Source organism: Bos taurus, chromosome 2 (assembly GCF_002263795.3).
Source record: "Bos taurus isolate L1 Dominette 01449 registration number 42190680 breed Hereford chromosome 2, ARS-UCD2.0, whole genome shotgun sequence".
In the NCBI taxonomy this organism is placed as follows: domain Eukaryota; kingdom Metazoa; phylum Chordata; class Mammalia; order Artiodactyla; family Bovidae; genus Bos; species Bos taurus.
Window position 1 is genome coordinate 788,067 of NC_037329.1, and position 17,949 is coordinate 806,015.

Sequence of the window (17,949 nt, forward strand, 5' to 3'; positions counted from 1 at the left end):
TTCCCTTGTGACTCAGCTGGTAAAGAAATCTGCCTGCAATGCAGGAGACCTGGGTTCGATCGCCTGGGTTGGGAAGATCCCCTGGAGAAGGGAAAGGCTACCCGCTCCAGTATTCTGGCCTGGAGAATTCCATGGACTGTATAGTCCATGGGGTCACAAAGAGTCGGACATGACTGAGAAACTTTCACTTTCATTTCCTTAATATCAACCCAATAAACTCATCTATATACTGTTCTTAGAAGCAGGAAGTTCTCCTCTTTAACTAAATATTGTAACATTTTTTCCTTAATTTTGAAAAGAGAAAATGATCCAAAAAATATGTTTACTTTTCAAGGAATTTTATGCTTTACAGAATTAGGAAGTATAATTCATTTTTATTTCATTCTGATTGAAGTACAATATGCTGATTTATTGTCATACATTTCAAATTGTCATAATTTCAAATTATATTATCTCTGAGCCTGTCACAGGATAGCCTCTTATTGGAGGAACAAACAACTCTTATCAAGGATAACTTTAGTTCAGAAATGAAATACATACATTTCCCTATCAGACATTACAGTGGGAAAGCTCACTACTTTATAACGTGCATTACTCAGCAGTCTTTCCTGGATGCCCTCACTCATGCTGACAGTTAGGCAAATGTACACAGGAACACAGTGGACACAGCCCACCCTTCTGGTTTTTCAAGTACCAAGACTCACTTTATTTTGTCACAAGTTATACTATCAACATAAGATCTTGTCCCGAGCTCCCTTACCTGTCCTGCATCAGTGACCGCCAAGCAGTGCAGGGCCCCAACAGCCACATGCACAATCTTCTTCCCTCTCAGCCCTTCCACTACCTGTGGTTTCCGCACATGCACATCCGAGCCATGGCCCAGTCTGAAATAGTCCCCCTTCCCCCTGTAAGGAATCAACAGTGAGTATTTTAATACATGATTATGGTCTGGCAATACCCCACAGCAAAATATTCACTGCCACAGCACAAGAGTCAGCTCAATGACAACAGACACAATGCCCAAGGTCTTAGAAATTATAAAATAGTATACCATTAATTCAAAATAATACATTAATTCTGCTAGCAAGATCCTTAATGTGTTTAACGGTACTTAAATTACTGATGTAGATTTCATAGAGACTGAAAACATGACACGCAACCTCAAATGGCTCTTTAAAGATCTCTGTAGTGATTCTTCCCCAAGCTGCCTCTGAGTCATGACACTAAGACCAAGGCCATCACACTGTCTGCCCATGGTCAGCTGAATATTCCACCTCTCTCTGATTTAATAATCTTTCACTGGAAACACACATGAACTTTTTCAGGGATCAAAGAAATCAGAAATCTGTCTTCCACACGTGTGATCACTAGGCTCCTTGCATGGCAAAAAAAGCAGAAAAAAGCCTCTACACATACTTTATCTAAATAAGAAAGACAAGCTAGGCTAAAATTTCTCCAGTGTTCTTTTCTAAACAACCCAGTTATAATTGGATATTTCTTCTTATAATATTGTCACTAATCCCAACTCAGAATAAATAAAAGGACAAAGATGCCTGGATGAGCAAGAAAATAAAGGCGAACCCCTCCCTGGAAGGCCCTGAACAGACACACTGGTGGGTGACAGGCATTTACGTACCATGTCCAAACTACACCCGACTTAGTGAGGGCCAGGGAGAACTGTGCTCCACATTCGATCTGGCACACCCCTTGTCCATTAAGTCTCTCGATGTTCTGGGGGATGTTACAGCCTTCACTTCCTCCCCGGCCCAATTTTCCAAAGTCACCATCACCCCAGGAAAATACCAAACCTAGGTTTAAAAATATAGACATCAGGCCAGCATCTCACAACATTCCTCCCCTGAAACGTGGAGTCAGACAGGACTTACCTTCATCAGTCAGAGCCAGGGTCTGTGCATCTCTACTTCCACATGCCACTTGGATTACTCTGTGACCAAGAAGGACTTTCACCTACTCAATTACAAATTTAAAAACAGAAATCAAGCACAGGCACCAAGAAAGCAAGGGAAATTTTTCCCCACAAAATGAAAGCCAATACTGCACATATCTTTATTAACTGTCCTAGACTCGGAGCTTATCTTCTCTGGAAATCAGCAGATGGGGAGCTTTCTGTAAGCAACAAAAATAGGTATAATCACCATTTTGGGCTTCAGTTGTGTTGTGTTATCCCCATGTCCCAAGCGGCCGTACTCTCCGAGACCCCAGGTGTACAGTTCACCACTGGACGTGAGGGCTGCACTGTGTGAGCTCCCACAGGCAATATCCCGGATTCGCTTGGTTTTCAGGGCCTCTATCAGCCGTGGCTTGTCACAGTTCCTAAAGCAAGATTAAATAATATTACCTATCATCAATCTAGCCTCTTTAAAGAAGGGGGAAAAAAGGACATCTACACTGATCCACATTTAATCAAAACAGTATCTTTAGATTCACTGAACTATCAAACCTTAGAGCATGTGAGGCAAATCACATTCAGAGATATTTTTTAAATGTATTTTTAAGTTTCTTTTGTATAAATAACCCATCCTATTCAATTTTTTACAAAAATTATCCAAAAGCATTCATTATTATTAACAGTTTCTTATTAGCAAAAATGAAGAAAATATTCTTACATTCTACTAAAGTGTCCAAGTTTGCCATCATCACCTTCACCCCAGGAAAACACTTTGCCATCGACAGTTAAAGCGGTAGCGTGCCGTCCACCTGCAATAGTCACATAGGTAGAGGCTGCCAAAGTTGGGTTAAAAGAAGTTAACAGCATAACTACCTTTTTTGCTTGGCACACAGTATGTGTGAGTATCTGTCAAATGAGTAACTGGGATCAACATTTAAGGATGACAATTATATAAAATAAATGAACATTTCTACAAAGTTCAAGTCCTATAAAGGATTTTACTTGCAAAGAACCAGCAAAATAATGCTATTTTTAGCATTATTAACTTTAATGGGGTTGCTATATTAAATATATAAAAGATCAAAATTCAGATGGAAAAAGTAAAACTAAGTTCATTTGCAATTAGACAAATTAGCAAGTGTAATGGTATTCAGGCTTTTGTGAAATGCATCTCAACAATGAAATTACTAAAGCAAAAGTACCATCAATTGCAATAAAGGCATTATGCTCACTCTTCCCAAAACAATCAGCTCACACTCTTTCCTCACCACGGCCCACTCTTTCACTCCATCTATCCCAGCTCAGAACTGAAGAGTGTTTCCTCTCTGTCACCAGCTTCTAGGATCCAAGACCCACTTACCAACAGAGCCCACATGATCCAAGGCAATGTGCTCAGCTAAAAACAATGTTTCCCATACTCCCTCGCCCAGAGAGGATGGTGACAAAGATGATTGATGAGTGAGGCTTCCAGAAAAGCTCTCTGAAGGGGCAGAGTGGGCTTGAGGAAATGCTTATGTGCTCACCTGTAGCTGCAACGGGGATGGACAGCAACCCAGTGTCCCTCACGGGTACTGTAGCTGCAACACTGTCCCTCCCCCTCACCTCCAGATTTTTACAGAGGAGAATGGTAAAACACGATATTGCTCAAGGCACTACTGTTCAGATTTTCTGTTATATGGGGTTAAATCTAACCCTATTCAGTATAAATACAAACTCAGTTTGTATCTAATTCGGTTTCATTCCTCAGAAGCCAAGCACAGTGCTTTAAAATAATGCTCTATATATTTCTTGAATTGAAGCACTGTGACTTTTTAAAAAATGATCCTTTCTTATGGCTAGAATTTATAGACACTTGAAATCTGATGAAACTTACAGGCTCTCTTCCCAAAAAATAACACATATTGAGGCACAGAACATGATTACTGCAATCTTTTATGAACCTGAGACAACAGTTCAAAATTAAAAATCCCCTCCTTTGGAGGGGTACGCCCCACATGGCAGAATACCAACAAACCCTGATCTCCAAAAAGTCTTATGTAACAAAAATAATTAAAACTCTAGACCATCTGAAGTTTTATATTACCCAATTTTTACTTCTAATAATGAGTAGAACTTGACACAATGCAAGGACACTCTAGGGGAAACTGTTTAAAGCCCCGGGTAATTACAGAGCCTGAGCAGCAGGCTTGTCTGAGCACAAGTGTCAATTCTGGCCTGTACCTGAGTGAACAGCCACCTTCTTGACCACGTAACTGCTGAGAGCTGTGATCTGTCGCGGGATGGGCACAGTCCCACTGGAGATGCCCAGCCCCAGCCGGCCATTCGTGGCTTCTCCACAGGCATATACTTTTCCTTCCACTGTCACTGTAAGAAACAGGAGTGAGGAAGAGACTCACTTTTTGTGACACAACAACTATATATTTAGGCTTTAACATCATTTAAAACTTTTACATTATTTGAATAATCATACCTGCAAACAAACTTTTAGAACCACCAGCCACCTGTACTACATTCAAAGCAGACAGTGTCTCAGAGAATGACGGAACTTTTATCTAAAACAAAATTTTTAAAAAAAAGCAAAAGAAAAAAGAAAATTTTATTTACACTTTTAAAATTACAAGTAATCATATTTAATAGTACAAAGAATTTACATGGTTACACTCTCCAAAGAATCTCTTGTCTATTACAGATGCATAAGCATTTTAAGAATGAAATGATATACTGGAATTTACTTTAAAATACGTAGGGGTGAGGCTATGTAGAAAATAAAGATAAAAATGTGACCATCCACAACTGCTAAAGCTGGTACAGTGACAAAAGGAGCAAGTCTCTATTCTGCCTACCAGGGAGGTACATCTGAACATCTCCATAATAAAAGGTGAAAAGAAAAAAAAAAAAATACACATACTGTAAAGTTATAAACAAACATTTGGTAAACTATATTTTATTTCAGGTCATGTCCTCCTCATTCTTGTTAATTCCGACTTCTTTAAGAAACTATTAATATATGCGCAAATTTCCCATTAGAGATGAATGTGATTTCATTTAAAATTACTAAAGCCCTTATCTAAAAAGTCTTTTATGATGCCCATACGTCATGAAGTATCAAACAGGCAATGCTACCATGGAAGAAGGATGCTCTTCATCCCAACTATGAAGCACCCATCTGCCTTTCGTGTGCAAACACCCATGTGCACACAGGGCCCTCTAGAGAGCCCACAGTAATAAGAGAAGCGCCCAGATCTCCTGGGCCCCACACATCTCCAAAGGCAGTGCAGCAGCCTCAAAAACAAAGGGAACCCAAGGCTGCTGAATTATATAGGATCATTTTCATCATACTAGAACCATGGTCTCAAAATGAATGAGTTCTAACTTTCCGTTTCAGTGTCTCAACAATGCAAATAACAGGGATCTTACAATGAGTGAGGTCTCGTGAAATACTAAGTTGTGTCTGTGCTAAGTTGCTTCAGTCATGTTCAATTCTCTGTGACCTTATGGACTGAAGCTGCCAAGCTCCTCTGTCTGTGGGATTCTTCAGGCAAGAATACTGGAGTGTGCTGCTATGGCTTCCTCCAGGGGATCTTCCCGACCCAGGGATTGAACCTGCATCTCTTGGGTCTCCGGCATTGGCAGGTAGGTTCCTTACCAATAGCACAACCTGAGAAACCCAAGTAACACAGATGCTCAGTCAAAAAGAAACTGTTTTCAGACACTAAACCTTGGAGGAATCTATTCTGTGGCACCTTAGTTGAGAGCCACAGGTGAATTCAACTCGAGTTCAAATGCATACCTTGTCGTTCCTACTCTTTAAAATATAATCACAGTCTACAATTTTCACCTCTACACTTGTCAAATGTTTTCGGAAGTGTATCTTCTAGTTTATAAAACAGCAATAATGCAACTATAGCTAACATGCACTGCTTTCCAAGGACAGAGGCGTCTTAGAACCTAAAATGATAATGTCTATGAGTTCATGTCAAGAATTACTTAAGAAAAGTCCATTTTAAAAACAACATATAAAAGGTATGATGTATAGTAGAAATCAAACCAATATTGTAAAGCAATATTAAACCCTTCAATTAAAAATAAATAAATTTAAAACACACACACACACATAAAAGGGAAAATCATTATAAGAATTTTAAGAGGCCTGGCTAACTCTGGGCCTGTGTGGGCCCAAGCAGTGTGGGGTGGCGAGCGCATGGGGTGTCAGGCACACACCTTGGAACCCTTCAGACCTCCCAGCTGGTCCTTGTCATTCAGGCCCCACACAAATACTTTGGTTCTTATTGTAGCTGCTGATTCCAGACCTGCTGCCTTCTTTCTAATAAGGCTAATCAAAGTAAAAAAATAAAACAGAAACAGAGGTTTTTTTAAATAATTTTTTAAATAATTTTTTTAAATAATTTTTTAAATAAAGAGGAAACAACCTAAAGCACACAGTCTGATGGTTACTACCAAACACTCTTAAAATTTTGCTATAACTAAACAAAATCCGAAGTATACACAAAAGTTAGTGGTACAGAGGGTCAAAATGTCTACAAACCAACATACTACCTTTCAATACTAGAATTTAACTTTAGCTATTTATCCTGGTGGAAATCTTTCTAGGAGTTGTTATTGTTGTTTAGTCGGTAAGTCCTATCTGACTCTCTGCAATCCCACAGATTACAAAGGCTTCCCTGTCCTTTACTATCTCCCAGAGCTTACTCAAACTCATATCCATTGAGTCAGGGATGCCATCCAACCATCTCATCTTCTATCATCTCCTTTTCATCCTACCCTCAATCTCTCCCAGCATCAGGGTCTTTTCATATGAGTCAGCTCTTCAGATCAGGTGGTCAAACTACTGCAGCTTGAGTTTCAGCATCAATCCTTCCAATGAATAGGTTGATTTCCTTTAGGATTGACTGGTTTAATCTCCTTGTACTCCAAGGGACACGCAAGAGTCTTCTCTAGCACCACAGTTGGAAAGCACGGATTCTTATGCACTCAGCCTTCTTTATGGTCCAACCTGCACATCTGTACATGACTACTGGAAAAACTATAGCTTTGAATAGATGGACCTTTGTCAGCAAAGCGATGTATCTGCTTTTTAATATGCTGTCTATGTTTGTTGCTTCTATCTTTTAAATTCATGACTTCACTCACTATCAGCAGTGATTTTGGAGCCCAAGAAAATAAAATCTGTCACTGTTTCCACTTTTCCCTATCTATTTGCTATGAAGTGATGGAACTTGAAGTGACAGAACTTAATGTCATGATCTTTGTTTTTTGAATGCTGAGCTTAAAGCTAGGTTTTTCACTCTCCTCTTTCACCCTCATTAAGAGGCTTTTTCGTTCCTCTTAGCTTTCTGGCATTAGAGTGGTATCCTCTGCATAGCTGAAGTCGCTAACATTTGTCCCAGTAATCTTGATTCTAACTGTGACTCATCCAGCCCGGCACTTTGCTTGATGTACTCTGCATATAAGGTAAGTAAGAAGGGTGACAATATACAGCCTTGTCATACTCCTTTTCCAATTCTGAACCAGTCTGCTGTTCCCTGTCTGGTTCTACCTGCTGCTTCTTGACCTGCATAAGTGTTTCTCAGAAGACAGGTAAGGTGGTCTGATATCCCCATCTCTTTAAGAATTTTCCAGTTTGTTGTGGATCCACACAGTCAAAGGCTTTAGCGTAGTCAATGAAACAGAAGTAAACATTTGTCTGAAATTTCCTTGCTTTCTCTATGACCCAGTGAATGTTGGCAATTTGATCTCTGGGTCCTCTGCCTTTTCTAAACCCAGCCTGTACATCTGAAAGTTCTTGGTTCACATACTGTTGATGCTTAGCTTGAAGGATTTTGACCATTACCTTGCTAGCATGTGAAATGCAACTTTATGGCAATTAGAACATTCTTTGGTGCTGCCCTTCTTTGGGATTCGAATGAAAACTGACCTTTTCCAGTCCTGGTGCCACTTCTGAGTTCTCCAAATTTGTGGGCATATTGAGTGGACACTTTCATAGCATCATTTTTTAGGATTTGAAACAGCTCAGCTGGAATTTCATCACTTCCACTAGTTTTGTTTATAGTGATGCTTCCTAAGGTCCACTTGACGTCACACTCCAGGATGTTCACCTCCAAGTAAGTAACCACACCACCAGGGTTATCTGGATCATTAAGGTAGTTTTTGGATAGTTGTGCATTCTTGCCACCTCTTCTTAATCTCTCCTGCTTCTGTTAAGTCCTTACCCTTTCTGTTCTTTATCATGCCCATCCCTGTATGAAATGTTCCCTTGGTTCTTCAATTTTCTTGAAGAGATTTCTAGTCTTTCCCATTCTGTTGTTTTCCTCTATTTCTTTACATGAGTACATGAGTTAGTCACTCAGTCGTGCCCGACTCTTTGCGACCCCATGGACTGCAGCCCACCAAGCTCCTCTGTCCATGAGATTTTCCAGGCCAAGGATACTGGAGTGGAAATGCACTGGAGTGCATTTCCTCCTCCAGGGTATCTTCCCAACCCAGGGATCGAAACCAGGTCTCCTGCACTGCAGGCAGATTCTTTACCGAGTGAGCTACAAGAGAAGCCCCTATTTCTTTACAGGATTCACTTAAGAAGGCTTTCTTATCTCTCCTTGCTATTCTCTGGCACTCTGCATTCAGTTGGGTATACTTCCGTTTCTTGCTTGCCTTTCACTTCTCTTCTATTCTCAGCAGTTTGTAAAACCTTCTCAGACAACCACTTTGTCTTCTAGTATTTTTTTCTTTGGGATGGGTATTGGTCACTGCCTCCTATACAATGTAACAAACCTCTGCCCATAGATCTTCAGGCACTTTTTCTACCAGATCTAATCCCTTGAACCTATTCATCACCTCCACTGTCTAATCATAAGGGATTTGATTTAGGTCATACCTGAATGGTCTAGTGGTTTTCCCTACTTTCTTCAATTTAAACCTGAATTTTGAAATAAGGAACTCATGATCTGAGGCACAATCAGTTCCAGTTCTTGTACCTTGCTAATGGGATATAGCTTCTCCATCTTTGGCTGTAAAGAATATAATCCATTTGATTTCAGTATCGATCATTGGGTGATGTCCATATGCAGAGTTGTCTCTTGTTATTGGAAGAGGGTGTTTGCTATGACCAGTGTGTTCTCCTGACAACACGTTAGCTTTTGCTCTGCTTCACTTTGTAGGACTTCCCTGGTAGCTCAGATGGTGAGGAATCCACCGGGGAATCAGGAGACTAGGGATCCATCCCTGGACTGGAAAGATCCCCTGGAGAAGGGAATGGCTACCCACTCCAGTATTCTTGCCTGAAGAATTTGATTGACAGAAGAGCCTGGTGAGCTAAAGTCCATGGGATTACAAAGAGTCAGACACAACTGAGTGACTAACACTTTCAGAACTCTCCCCTGTGTTGTTGAAGAGGATGTTTGCTGTGACCACTGTTTCTCTTGACAAAACTATTAGCTTTTGCCGTGCTTCATTTTGTAGTCCAAGGGCAAACTTGCCCTGTTACTACAGGTATTTCTTGACTTCCTAATTTTGCATTCAAATCCTTTATGATAAAAAGAGTAAATTTTTTGCTGTTAGTTCTATAAAGTGTTGTAGGTCCTCACAGAACCAGTCAATTTCGGCATCAGTGGTTGGAGCACAGACTTGGATTACTGTGATATTGAATGGTTTTGCCTTGGAAACGAACCAAGAGCATTTTGTTGATTTGGAGATTGCACCCAAGTACTGCATTTCCAACTCTTACTTACTATGAGGGCTACTCCATTTCTAAGGGATTCTTGCCCGTATTAGTAGGTATAAGGGTTACCCGAATTGAATTTACCCAAAGACTCTTGAGAGTCCCTTGGACTGCAAGGAGATCCAACCAGTCCATTCTGAAGGAGATCAGCCCTGGGATTTCTTTAGAAGGAATGATGCTAAAGCTGAAACTCCAGTACTTTGGCCACCTTATGCGAAGAGTTGACTCACTGGAAAAGACTCTGATGCTGGGAGGGATTGGGGGCAAGAGGAGAAGGGGATGACAGAGGATGAGATGGCTGGATGGCATCACTGACTCGATGGATGTGAGTCTGAGTGAACTCTGGGAGTTGGTGATGGACAGGGAGGCCTGGCGTGCTGCGATTCATGGGGTCGCAAAGAGTCGGACATGACTGAGCGACTGATCTGATCTGATCTGATTCCCACTCATTTTATTTTACAGATTCCTAAGATGTCGATGCTCACTCTTGCCATCTCCTGCCCAACCACATCTAACTGACGGTGATTCATGGACCTAACATTCCCGGTTCCCATGCAATATTGTTCTTTATAACATCAGACTTTACTTTCACCACCAAACAAATCCACAACTGAAAGTCATTTCTGCTTTGGCCCAGTCTCTTCATTCTTCCTGGAGCTATTTTCCGCTCTTCCCCAGCAGGAGTGGACACGTTCTGACCTGGGGGGCTCATCTTCTGCTGTCATTATCTTTTTGCCTTTCATACTGTTCATGCAGTTCGCGAAGCAAGAATACTGGAAGGGTTTGCCATTCCCACCTCCAGTGGACCATGTTTCGTCAGAACTCTTTGATATGACCTGTTTGTCTTGAGAGGTCCTGCACAACATGGCTCTTAGCTTCATTGATTGATGCAAGCCCCTTAGCTAGGACAAGGTTATGATCCATGAAGGGGCTTCCTTTGAAACACTAGGAACTAGGAGACACTCTAATTTTCTTGTACACCAAGTTGACCATGACGTATTTTAAAGCAATTACCACTCATCACCTTAATATAGCTACTATAGATGTAACTGGAGAGAATGCTGGTTAAACAGCTCTAAGAATCACCACCAGTACTGGCACTGTGGCCATGTCCCTAAATCCAGACCTCTGTTTGGTCATACTTTTTCCCAAAACAAATAATAAAATGGATTCAGTCATATGACCTCCAACGTGCTCTAATACAAGCACATGAACCAAGGCAAAATGCAATTTTCTTACTTTATACCCTCTGTCCACTGTGTGGTCAGCTATGCTAGAAGTCCCAACCTCCATTCTACCAGGGGAGGCCTGCCCTAAATTCCAGGGCTCCTGAAGCACAGGCAGCTGGCTCCTGCCACCTGACTCATTCTATCTTCTGACCTGCCCTCAACAGGTTAAAAGTTTGAACAACAAAGCCACAAATTCTTCAAAATATAATGAAAATAAAATTGAAAAAAATACTACAAAATAAGTATAATAGCAAAACCAGCAAGTGATGTCCATGAGTTAGGTGTTAACTATACTGTTAAAAAAACTTAAAAGTGGATATTGTTACTTCCAATTCGTTGTATATCATAAATCAGTTCAGTTCAGTTCAGTCGCTCTTGTGTCCAACTCTGCGACCCCATGAACCGCAGCACGCCAAGCCTCCCTGTCCATCACCAACTCCCGGAGTCCACCCAAACCCATGTCCATTGAGTCAGTGATGCCATTCAACCATCTCCTCCTCTGACATCCCCTTCTCTTCCTGCCCTCAATCTTTCCTAGCATAAGAGTCTTTTCAAATGAATCAGCTCTTTGCATCAGGTGACCAAAGTATTGGAGTTTCAGCTTCAACATCAGTCCTTCCAATGAACACCCAGGACTGATCTCCTTTAGGATGGACTGGTTGGATCTCCTTGCAGTCCAGGGACTCTCAAGAGTCTACTTCAACACCACAGTTAAAAGCATCAATTCTTTGGCACTCAGCTTTCTTCACAGTCCAACTCTCACATCCATACATGAACACTGGGAAAACCATTGCCTTGACTAGACGGACCTTTGTTGGCAAAGTAATGTCTCTGCTTTTGAATATGCTGTCTAGGTTGGTCATAACTTTCCTTCCAAGGAGTAAGTGTCTTTTAATTTCAAGGCTGCGAGTCACCATCTGCAGTGATCGTGGAGCCCAAAAAAATAAAGTCAGCCACAGTTTCCCCATCTATTTGCCATGAAGTGATGGGACCAGATGCCATGATCTTCGTTTTCTGAATGTTGAGCTCTAAGCCAACTTTTTCACTCTCCTCTTTCACTTTCATCAAGAGGCTTTTTAGTTCCTATTCACTTTCTGCCATAAAAGTGGTGTCATCTGCATATCTGAGGTTATTGATATTTCTCCTGGCAATCTCGATTCCAGCTTACGCTTCTTCCAGCCCAGTGTTTCTCATGATATACTCTACATATAAGTTAAATAAGCAGGGTGACAATATATACAGCCTTGACGTACTCCATTTCTTATTTGGAACCAGTCTGTTTTTCCATGTCCAGTTCTAACTGTTGCTTCCTGACCTGCATACAGGTTTCTCAAGAGGCGGGTCAGGTAGTCTGATATTCCCATCTCTTTCAGAATTTTCCACAGTTTATTGTGATCCACACAGTCAAAGGCTTTGGCATAGCCAATAAATATAAATATAAATCATAAATAGACTGAGTCAATTAAAAAATTATACAACAGAAGACAAAGGATACATATATTCTAAAAATGGATGTTGCTTCTAGCTTCCAAATAATATAAACTATTTAATGCCACTGAACAATACACTTAACAACTGGTTAAAATGGTAAGTCTTATGTATATTCTACTATAATAAAAACTTTCAATTTACATGTTAACAATAAAATACGTAACATAAAAAAGGCTTTAAAATATATACCACCACATACTATCTCCACAGGAAAACACAATTAGGGACAAATAAATAAGAAAACCATAAGAATATACACCAAAATATTAACAGCGATATTTCAGGCACAAAAGTTAAACATTTGTGTTTTTTCTTTTAAAAAAATTTTTCTAAATACAATGTTTCCGTATTAAATTTTTCCTAAAATTAAATTAAATTACAATTTTGGAAAACTTAACTAATATTTACCAAATAGTCCTATGAGCAATAATACATATGGTCTGTATAATACATATAGACTATATAATACAATAATCCTAATGTATTCTCACTATGAGATACACTCTAATTAAATATTGGCTTTTGAAAGTGAGAGTGTGGGCATAAGCAAATAGCTCTCACCTCCCACTGTTGCCTTTTTCATCTTCTTCTTCTTCATTATCTGAAGCTAAGAAAGGAACTGCAGCCATATCTTCCTCCTCTGCACGTATCCGTCCCAGCAGAATGAGACCATGGATTTTACAATCAATTCCTGAGCTTCTGCACTGCTTTATGGCAATTTCAATATACCTGTGATACTAGACACAAACACAGTAAGCTGCAGAGCTTTCAGAGGCAAACACTTTAACTAGAGAGAAGGATATACGAAACATGCAGTATGTGGCAAGTCACAAGCCTTCATAACACTTAAAGTATAGAGAATTTGACATCAACATGCACACACTGCTATATTTAAAACAGATAACCAAAAGGACCTACTGTATAGCACAGAGAACACTGCTCAGTGTTATGTGGTAGCCTGGATAGGAGGGGAATTTGAGGGAGAATGGGTACATTATATGTATGGCTAACTCACTCTGCTATGCTTGAAACTACACCATTGTTAAGCAGCTACACTTTAATATAAAATAAAAATTTAACAAAAAAATTTGACTACATACAAATTAGAAAAAACTATACAAAGAACTCATAACCCCACCAACTAGCCCAACAATTATCAATGTATGATTGATTTTGTTCATGTAGGGATTATCATAAGAAAATTCCTGACAACATGTTGTTTCAAAACTTCAGTAGGTATCAGCGAAATATCAGCATTTAACAAATACATCCACAGTACTCTTATGATAGCTAAAACAATAGTCTTATGTCATCTAAATGCTGCTGCTGCTGCTAAGTCGCCCCAGTCGTGTCCGACTCTGTGCGACCCCATAGACAGCAGCCCACCAGGCTCCACTGTCCCTGGGATTCTCCAGGCAAGAACACTGGAGTGGGTTGCCATTTCCTTTTCCAATGCAGGAAAGTGAAAAGTGAAAGTGAAGTCACTCAGTCGTGTCAGACTTTTAGCGATCCCATGGACTGCAGCCTACCAGGCTCCTCTGTCTATGGGACTTTCCAGGCAAGAGTACTGGAGTGGGGTGCCATTGCCTTCTCCGCATCTAAATGCTACCAGTGATCAAATTTTCTATCTGTCTTGTAAACATCTTTCTATTCTGGACTTGTTCAAATCTAGGTCAAACGCTGTAACGTCTTCACCATTCATTATTTTAAAGTTGGCCCTCTGTCCTGTGGTACGCCCACATCCCATACATGGCGTTTCTAAATGTAGTTTATCCCTCTAGCCCTATATTTCATGTGAACAAAGACTGACTGCTTCCAGGGGACCTATCAAACCTTAAGATCTATAATATCTATGATGTCACAGGAAGAACAATTTGAATAAAACAAACAAAGAGAGAAATGAAAGATTCTATAGGAAAAAAAAAAGATAGTTTCTTTCTTTAGCAAGGAAAAAACAAAAGGGTTAAGATTTTAATGCAGTGCAAAGGGCAGACACTGTCTGACTCACGAATCATAGAAAGCAAATGCAAAGAACATTTATGGGATAACTGGGAAATTTTAAACACTGACTGGATATTGTATCATATTAAAGACAAAATTTTAGGTGTGATTTTATTGTGGTTACATTTTTAAAGTCCTTGTCAGAAACTAATAATAGAAGTATTCACTACTGAAATAATGTCATGGCTAGAACTTGCTTTAAAACACTCAAAAAAATGGGGTGTAACACAGGAAGAGAGTTAGTGAAACACGACTGGCAAAAATGTTGATAATCATTGAAACTGGGTGGTAGGTTCATGGAGGATTCAGTATACTTTCTATTTTCAGTTATGTTAGAAAAATTCTGTTAACAAGCCATTTTTAGAGGAAAGGCAATGCTAGAGAGTTCCATAGCTTTAGGAATGATAATGCTCTACTTTGTAAGTTGGTCTGATGGGTGGAGACTGGGCCATGAATTTTCTGAGTACTCACAATGCTTAATATTTCTCATATATGTGGTATAAGCTATTTTGTGCTCATCAAATAATACATAATAAATTGTTTTCAACTGAAAATTTGTTAAAGTCAATATATCTTTTATGAATAATAACCTCAGTTTTTTATTAAATAAATTAATCCTTGGTTATTGATCTACTTAAAATACAAAGCAAAATTCAAACAAAAAATATTCAGTAGTATAATTCAGACATAAGACAAACTGCATTTTCCATTACCCTGGAATAAGTTATTACAATAAAATGCACTAAATGCATTATCTTTTCTCAAAAAAACCCAATAATATATTACATTTTCATCATTGGCCACTTTATTATTACCACCATTGATAGTAACTGTTAATTACATGGTATTCCACAAAATAGTTTAATGACACTCAAGAATGAATGGTGTTCTACAATTTTATTCATTGAAGACTGGAAGAAAATTTTAAAAAATCTTCCGGTGTACACAAAGGCCAAATAATCAACTCTTGGATCTGGCAGGGGAAGTGCTAGTACGGTCCCATAGTCTCTAGACACAAGTTACCAACTTTCCACTCTTAAAAAAAATTAATCTATGACTGGCTGTGTACCAGGTTCTTTGATATAACACACTAGGACCCCATGAAACTTGTCTGTCCTTATGTGGGCATGTGTGTTAGTTGCTCAGTCGTGTCTGACTCTGTGACTCATGGACTATAGCCCACCAGGCTCCTCTGTCTATGGAATTCTCCAGGGAAGAACAATGTAGTGTGTTGCCATTCCCTTCTCCAGGAGATCTTCCTGACATAAGGATTGAACCTTGGTCTCTCACACAGCAGGGAGATTCTCTACCATGCGAGCTTCTTGGGAAGCCCTTTGTGGGAATACCAAAATAATAAAGCAATGACTGACAAACAGCACTTAATAATTTAAAAATAAACTCACTTACGATGAATTTTAGATGAACAGAAAGTCAAATGTTTGACATCTTTATCCACTATCATACCAATTAAACAATTTCTCATGAGACAATGTATATATAAGCAGTAAAAAAAAATTGCCTTAATTTGCATTATTTTAAATATATATAATTTACCAAAATAGTGTAGATTTACTGAAAGATTTATGTGGCAGTCTCACTAATCTATAATATGTTCTATTTAAAAGAACCTTCACTGATTCTATCAGAATTTTTTAGAGATAAAATTAACTTGGATTCATTTTGCAAATGTCCTTATTACCAAATTAAAGGTATGAAAACAAAAACAATTTCAGTGTCATATATATGGTTAAAAAGAACCACTGCTTACTAGTACATATTTAATGGAAATACCATGATGCTAGATGCCCAAAGAAGCCCAAGGTGTATGGCAATGACTTCTGCCTAGAGATTTTTACCTGCTTTTAACCAAAGACAATGAGGAAGGAATTTGTTTTGTTTTGAAACTGATCTGGTAAGCAACAAATTCAAGTTGTACACATGTCAAATTTTAAAATAAATACAATTATTTAATTAAGGGGAGAAAATGGGCTCAATATTATTATAGAGATGATGAGAAAAGGAACCTCTCTTGCCATTTGCAAACCATCAAAGGAATACTATCAGAGTGGTCAAGATGGCAGAGTAGAATAACCCTCAGCTCATCTCTTCTCACAAGCACAACAAAATCACAACAATCTGCAAAAGAACCATCACCGAAAGACTGAAACCACCAGGAAAGATCCTCTAAAGATGGACCACAACAAGAATGGCAGAAGGTGTGAACTCCTGATATAATCAAATCCCATACCCTCCAGGGTTCAGTTCAGTTCACTTGCTCAGTCGTGTCCGACTCTTTGTGACCCCATGAATCGCAGCACGCCAGGCCTCCCTGTCCATCACCAACTTCCGCCAAAGATGCTTTTGTTTTGTTTTGTTTTGTTTTTTTCCAAAGATGCTTTTGAACTGTCGTGTTGGAGAAGACTCTTGAAAGTCCCTCCAGGGTTGGCGACCCACAAATTGGAGAATAATTATATTCAAGAGTTTTTCTCATGTCACTCTCCCCAGCCTGGGGGTCTGGCACAGGAAAGAGAACCTTAAGAACATTTGTCCTTGAAGGTCATAGGGGCCTGACTAGATGAGCTCTAGAAGGAGGATGGGTTGGGGTGGGGGGATACTTCACTCATACAGGGCACCTGCAAAACCTCATACGTGCCAGGACCAAGAGCAAAAGCAGTAATCGGATAGGTGCTGGGGCCACACCTACCTGCTGGTCTTAAGAGGGTCTCCTCAAAGGGGAGGCAGGGGGTGGCTGTGGCCCCGCCTGTGTGTGTGGACAATGGTGGCAGATACACTGGGGAAATATTCAGCTGCATGAGCTATCATGGAAGACAACATTCTGACACCAAGACCTGGCTCCAAACATCAGACTCTAGACTCCAGTGCTACAAGGCCTCAGCCCAAACAACAAACAGGGTGGGGACACAGCCCTACCCATCAACTTCAACTGACTCTAGACAAGGCCCTGCCCACCAGAGGATCAAGACCCAACTTCACCTACCAGAGGACAGGCACCAGCCCCTCCCACCAGGAATCTCAACTATAAAAAATATCAACAACTTCAGATATGCAGATGATACCACTCTAATGGCAGAAACTGAAGAGGAATTAAAGAGCCTCTTGATGAGGGTGAAAGAGGAGAGTGAAAAACCTGGCTCAAACTCAATATTCAAAAAAACAAGAACCATGGCACCCAGTCAGATCACATCATCGCAAATAGATGCGGACAAAATGGAAACAGTGACAGATTTTATTTCACTGCAGACGGTGCTCCAAAATCACTGCAGATGGTGATTGCAGCCACAAAATTAAAAGACACTTGCTTCTTGGAAGAAAAGCTATGACAAACCTAGATAGCATATTAAAAAGCAGAGATATCATTTTGGTCTGTAGAGTCAAAGGTATGATTTTTCCAGTAGTAATGTACGGATGTGAGAATTGGATCACAAAGACGGCTGAGCACCCAAGAACTGATGCTTGTGAATTGTGGTGCCAGAGAACACTCTTTAGTGCCCCTTGGAGTACAAGGAGATCAAACCAGTCAATCCTAAAGGAAATCAACCCTGATATACACTGGAAGGACTGCT

At 39.9% G+C, this 17,949-nt stretch overlaps 1 protein-coding gene across 6 annotated transcripts in view; it reads right to left on the reverse strand.

Annotated features, from left to right (window-relative positions):
* Window positions 1-17,949, reverse strand: part of HERC2 (HECT and RLD domain containing E3 ubiquitin protein ligase 2) — a 233,164-nt gene that overhangs the window by 68,300 nt on the left and 146,915 nt on the right. For all 6 annotated transcript variants that reach the window (NM_001206081.2, XM_010801779.4, XM_015474311.3 and 3 more), the window contains 9 exons: window positions 12,926-13,101; window positions 6,131-6,242; window positions 4,380-4,461; window positions 4,130-4,273; window positions 2,628-2,718; window positions 2,157-2,334; window positions 1,887-1,968; window positions 1,637-1,808; window positions 761-905 (listed from right to left, as the gene is read on the reverse strand). In NM_001206081.2, the coding sequence (NP_001193010.1) occupies window positions 761-905; window positions 1,637-1,808; window positions 1,887-1,968; window positions 2,157-2,334; window positions 2,628-2,718; window positions 4,130-4,273; window positions 4,380-4,461; window positions 6,131-6,242; window positions 12,926-13,101 (1,182 nt within the window). The remainder of the gene's footprint in view (window positions 1-760; window positions 906-1,636; window positions 1,809-1,886; window positions 1,969-2,156; window positions 2,335-2,627; window positions 2,719-4,129; window positions 4,274-4,379; window positions 4,462-6,130; window positions 6,243-12,925; window positions 13,102-17,949) is intronic.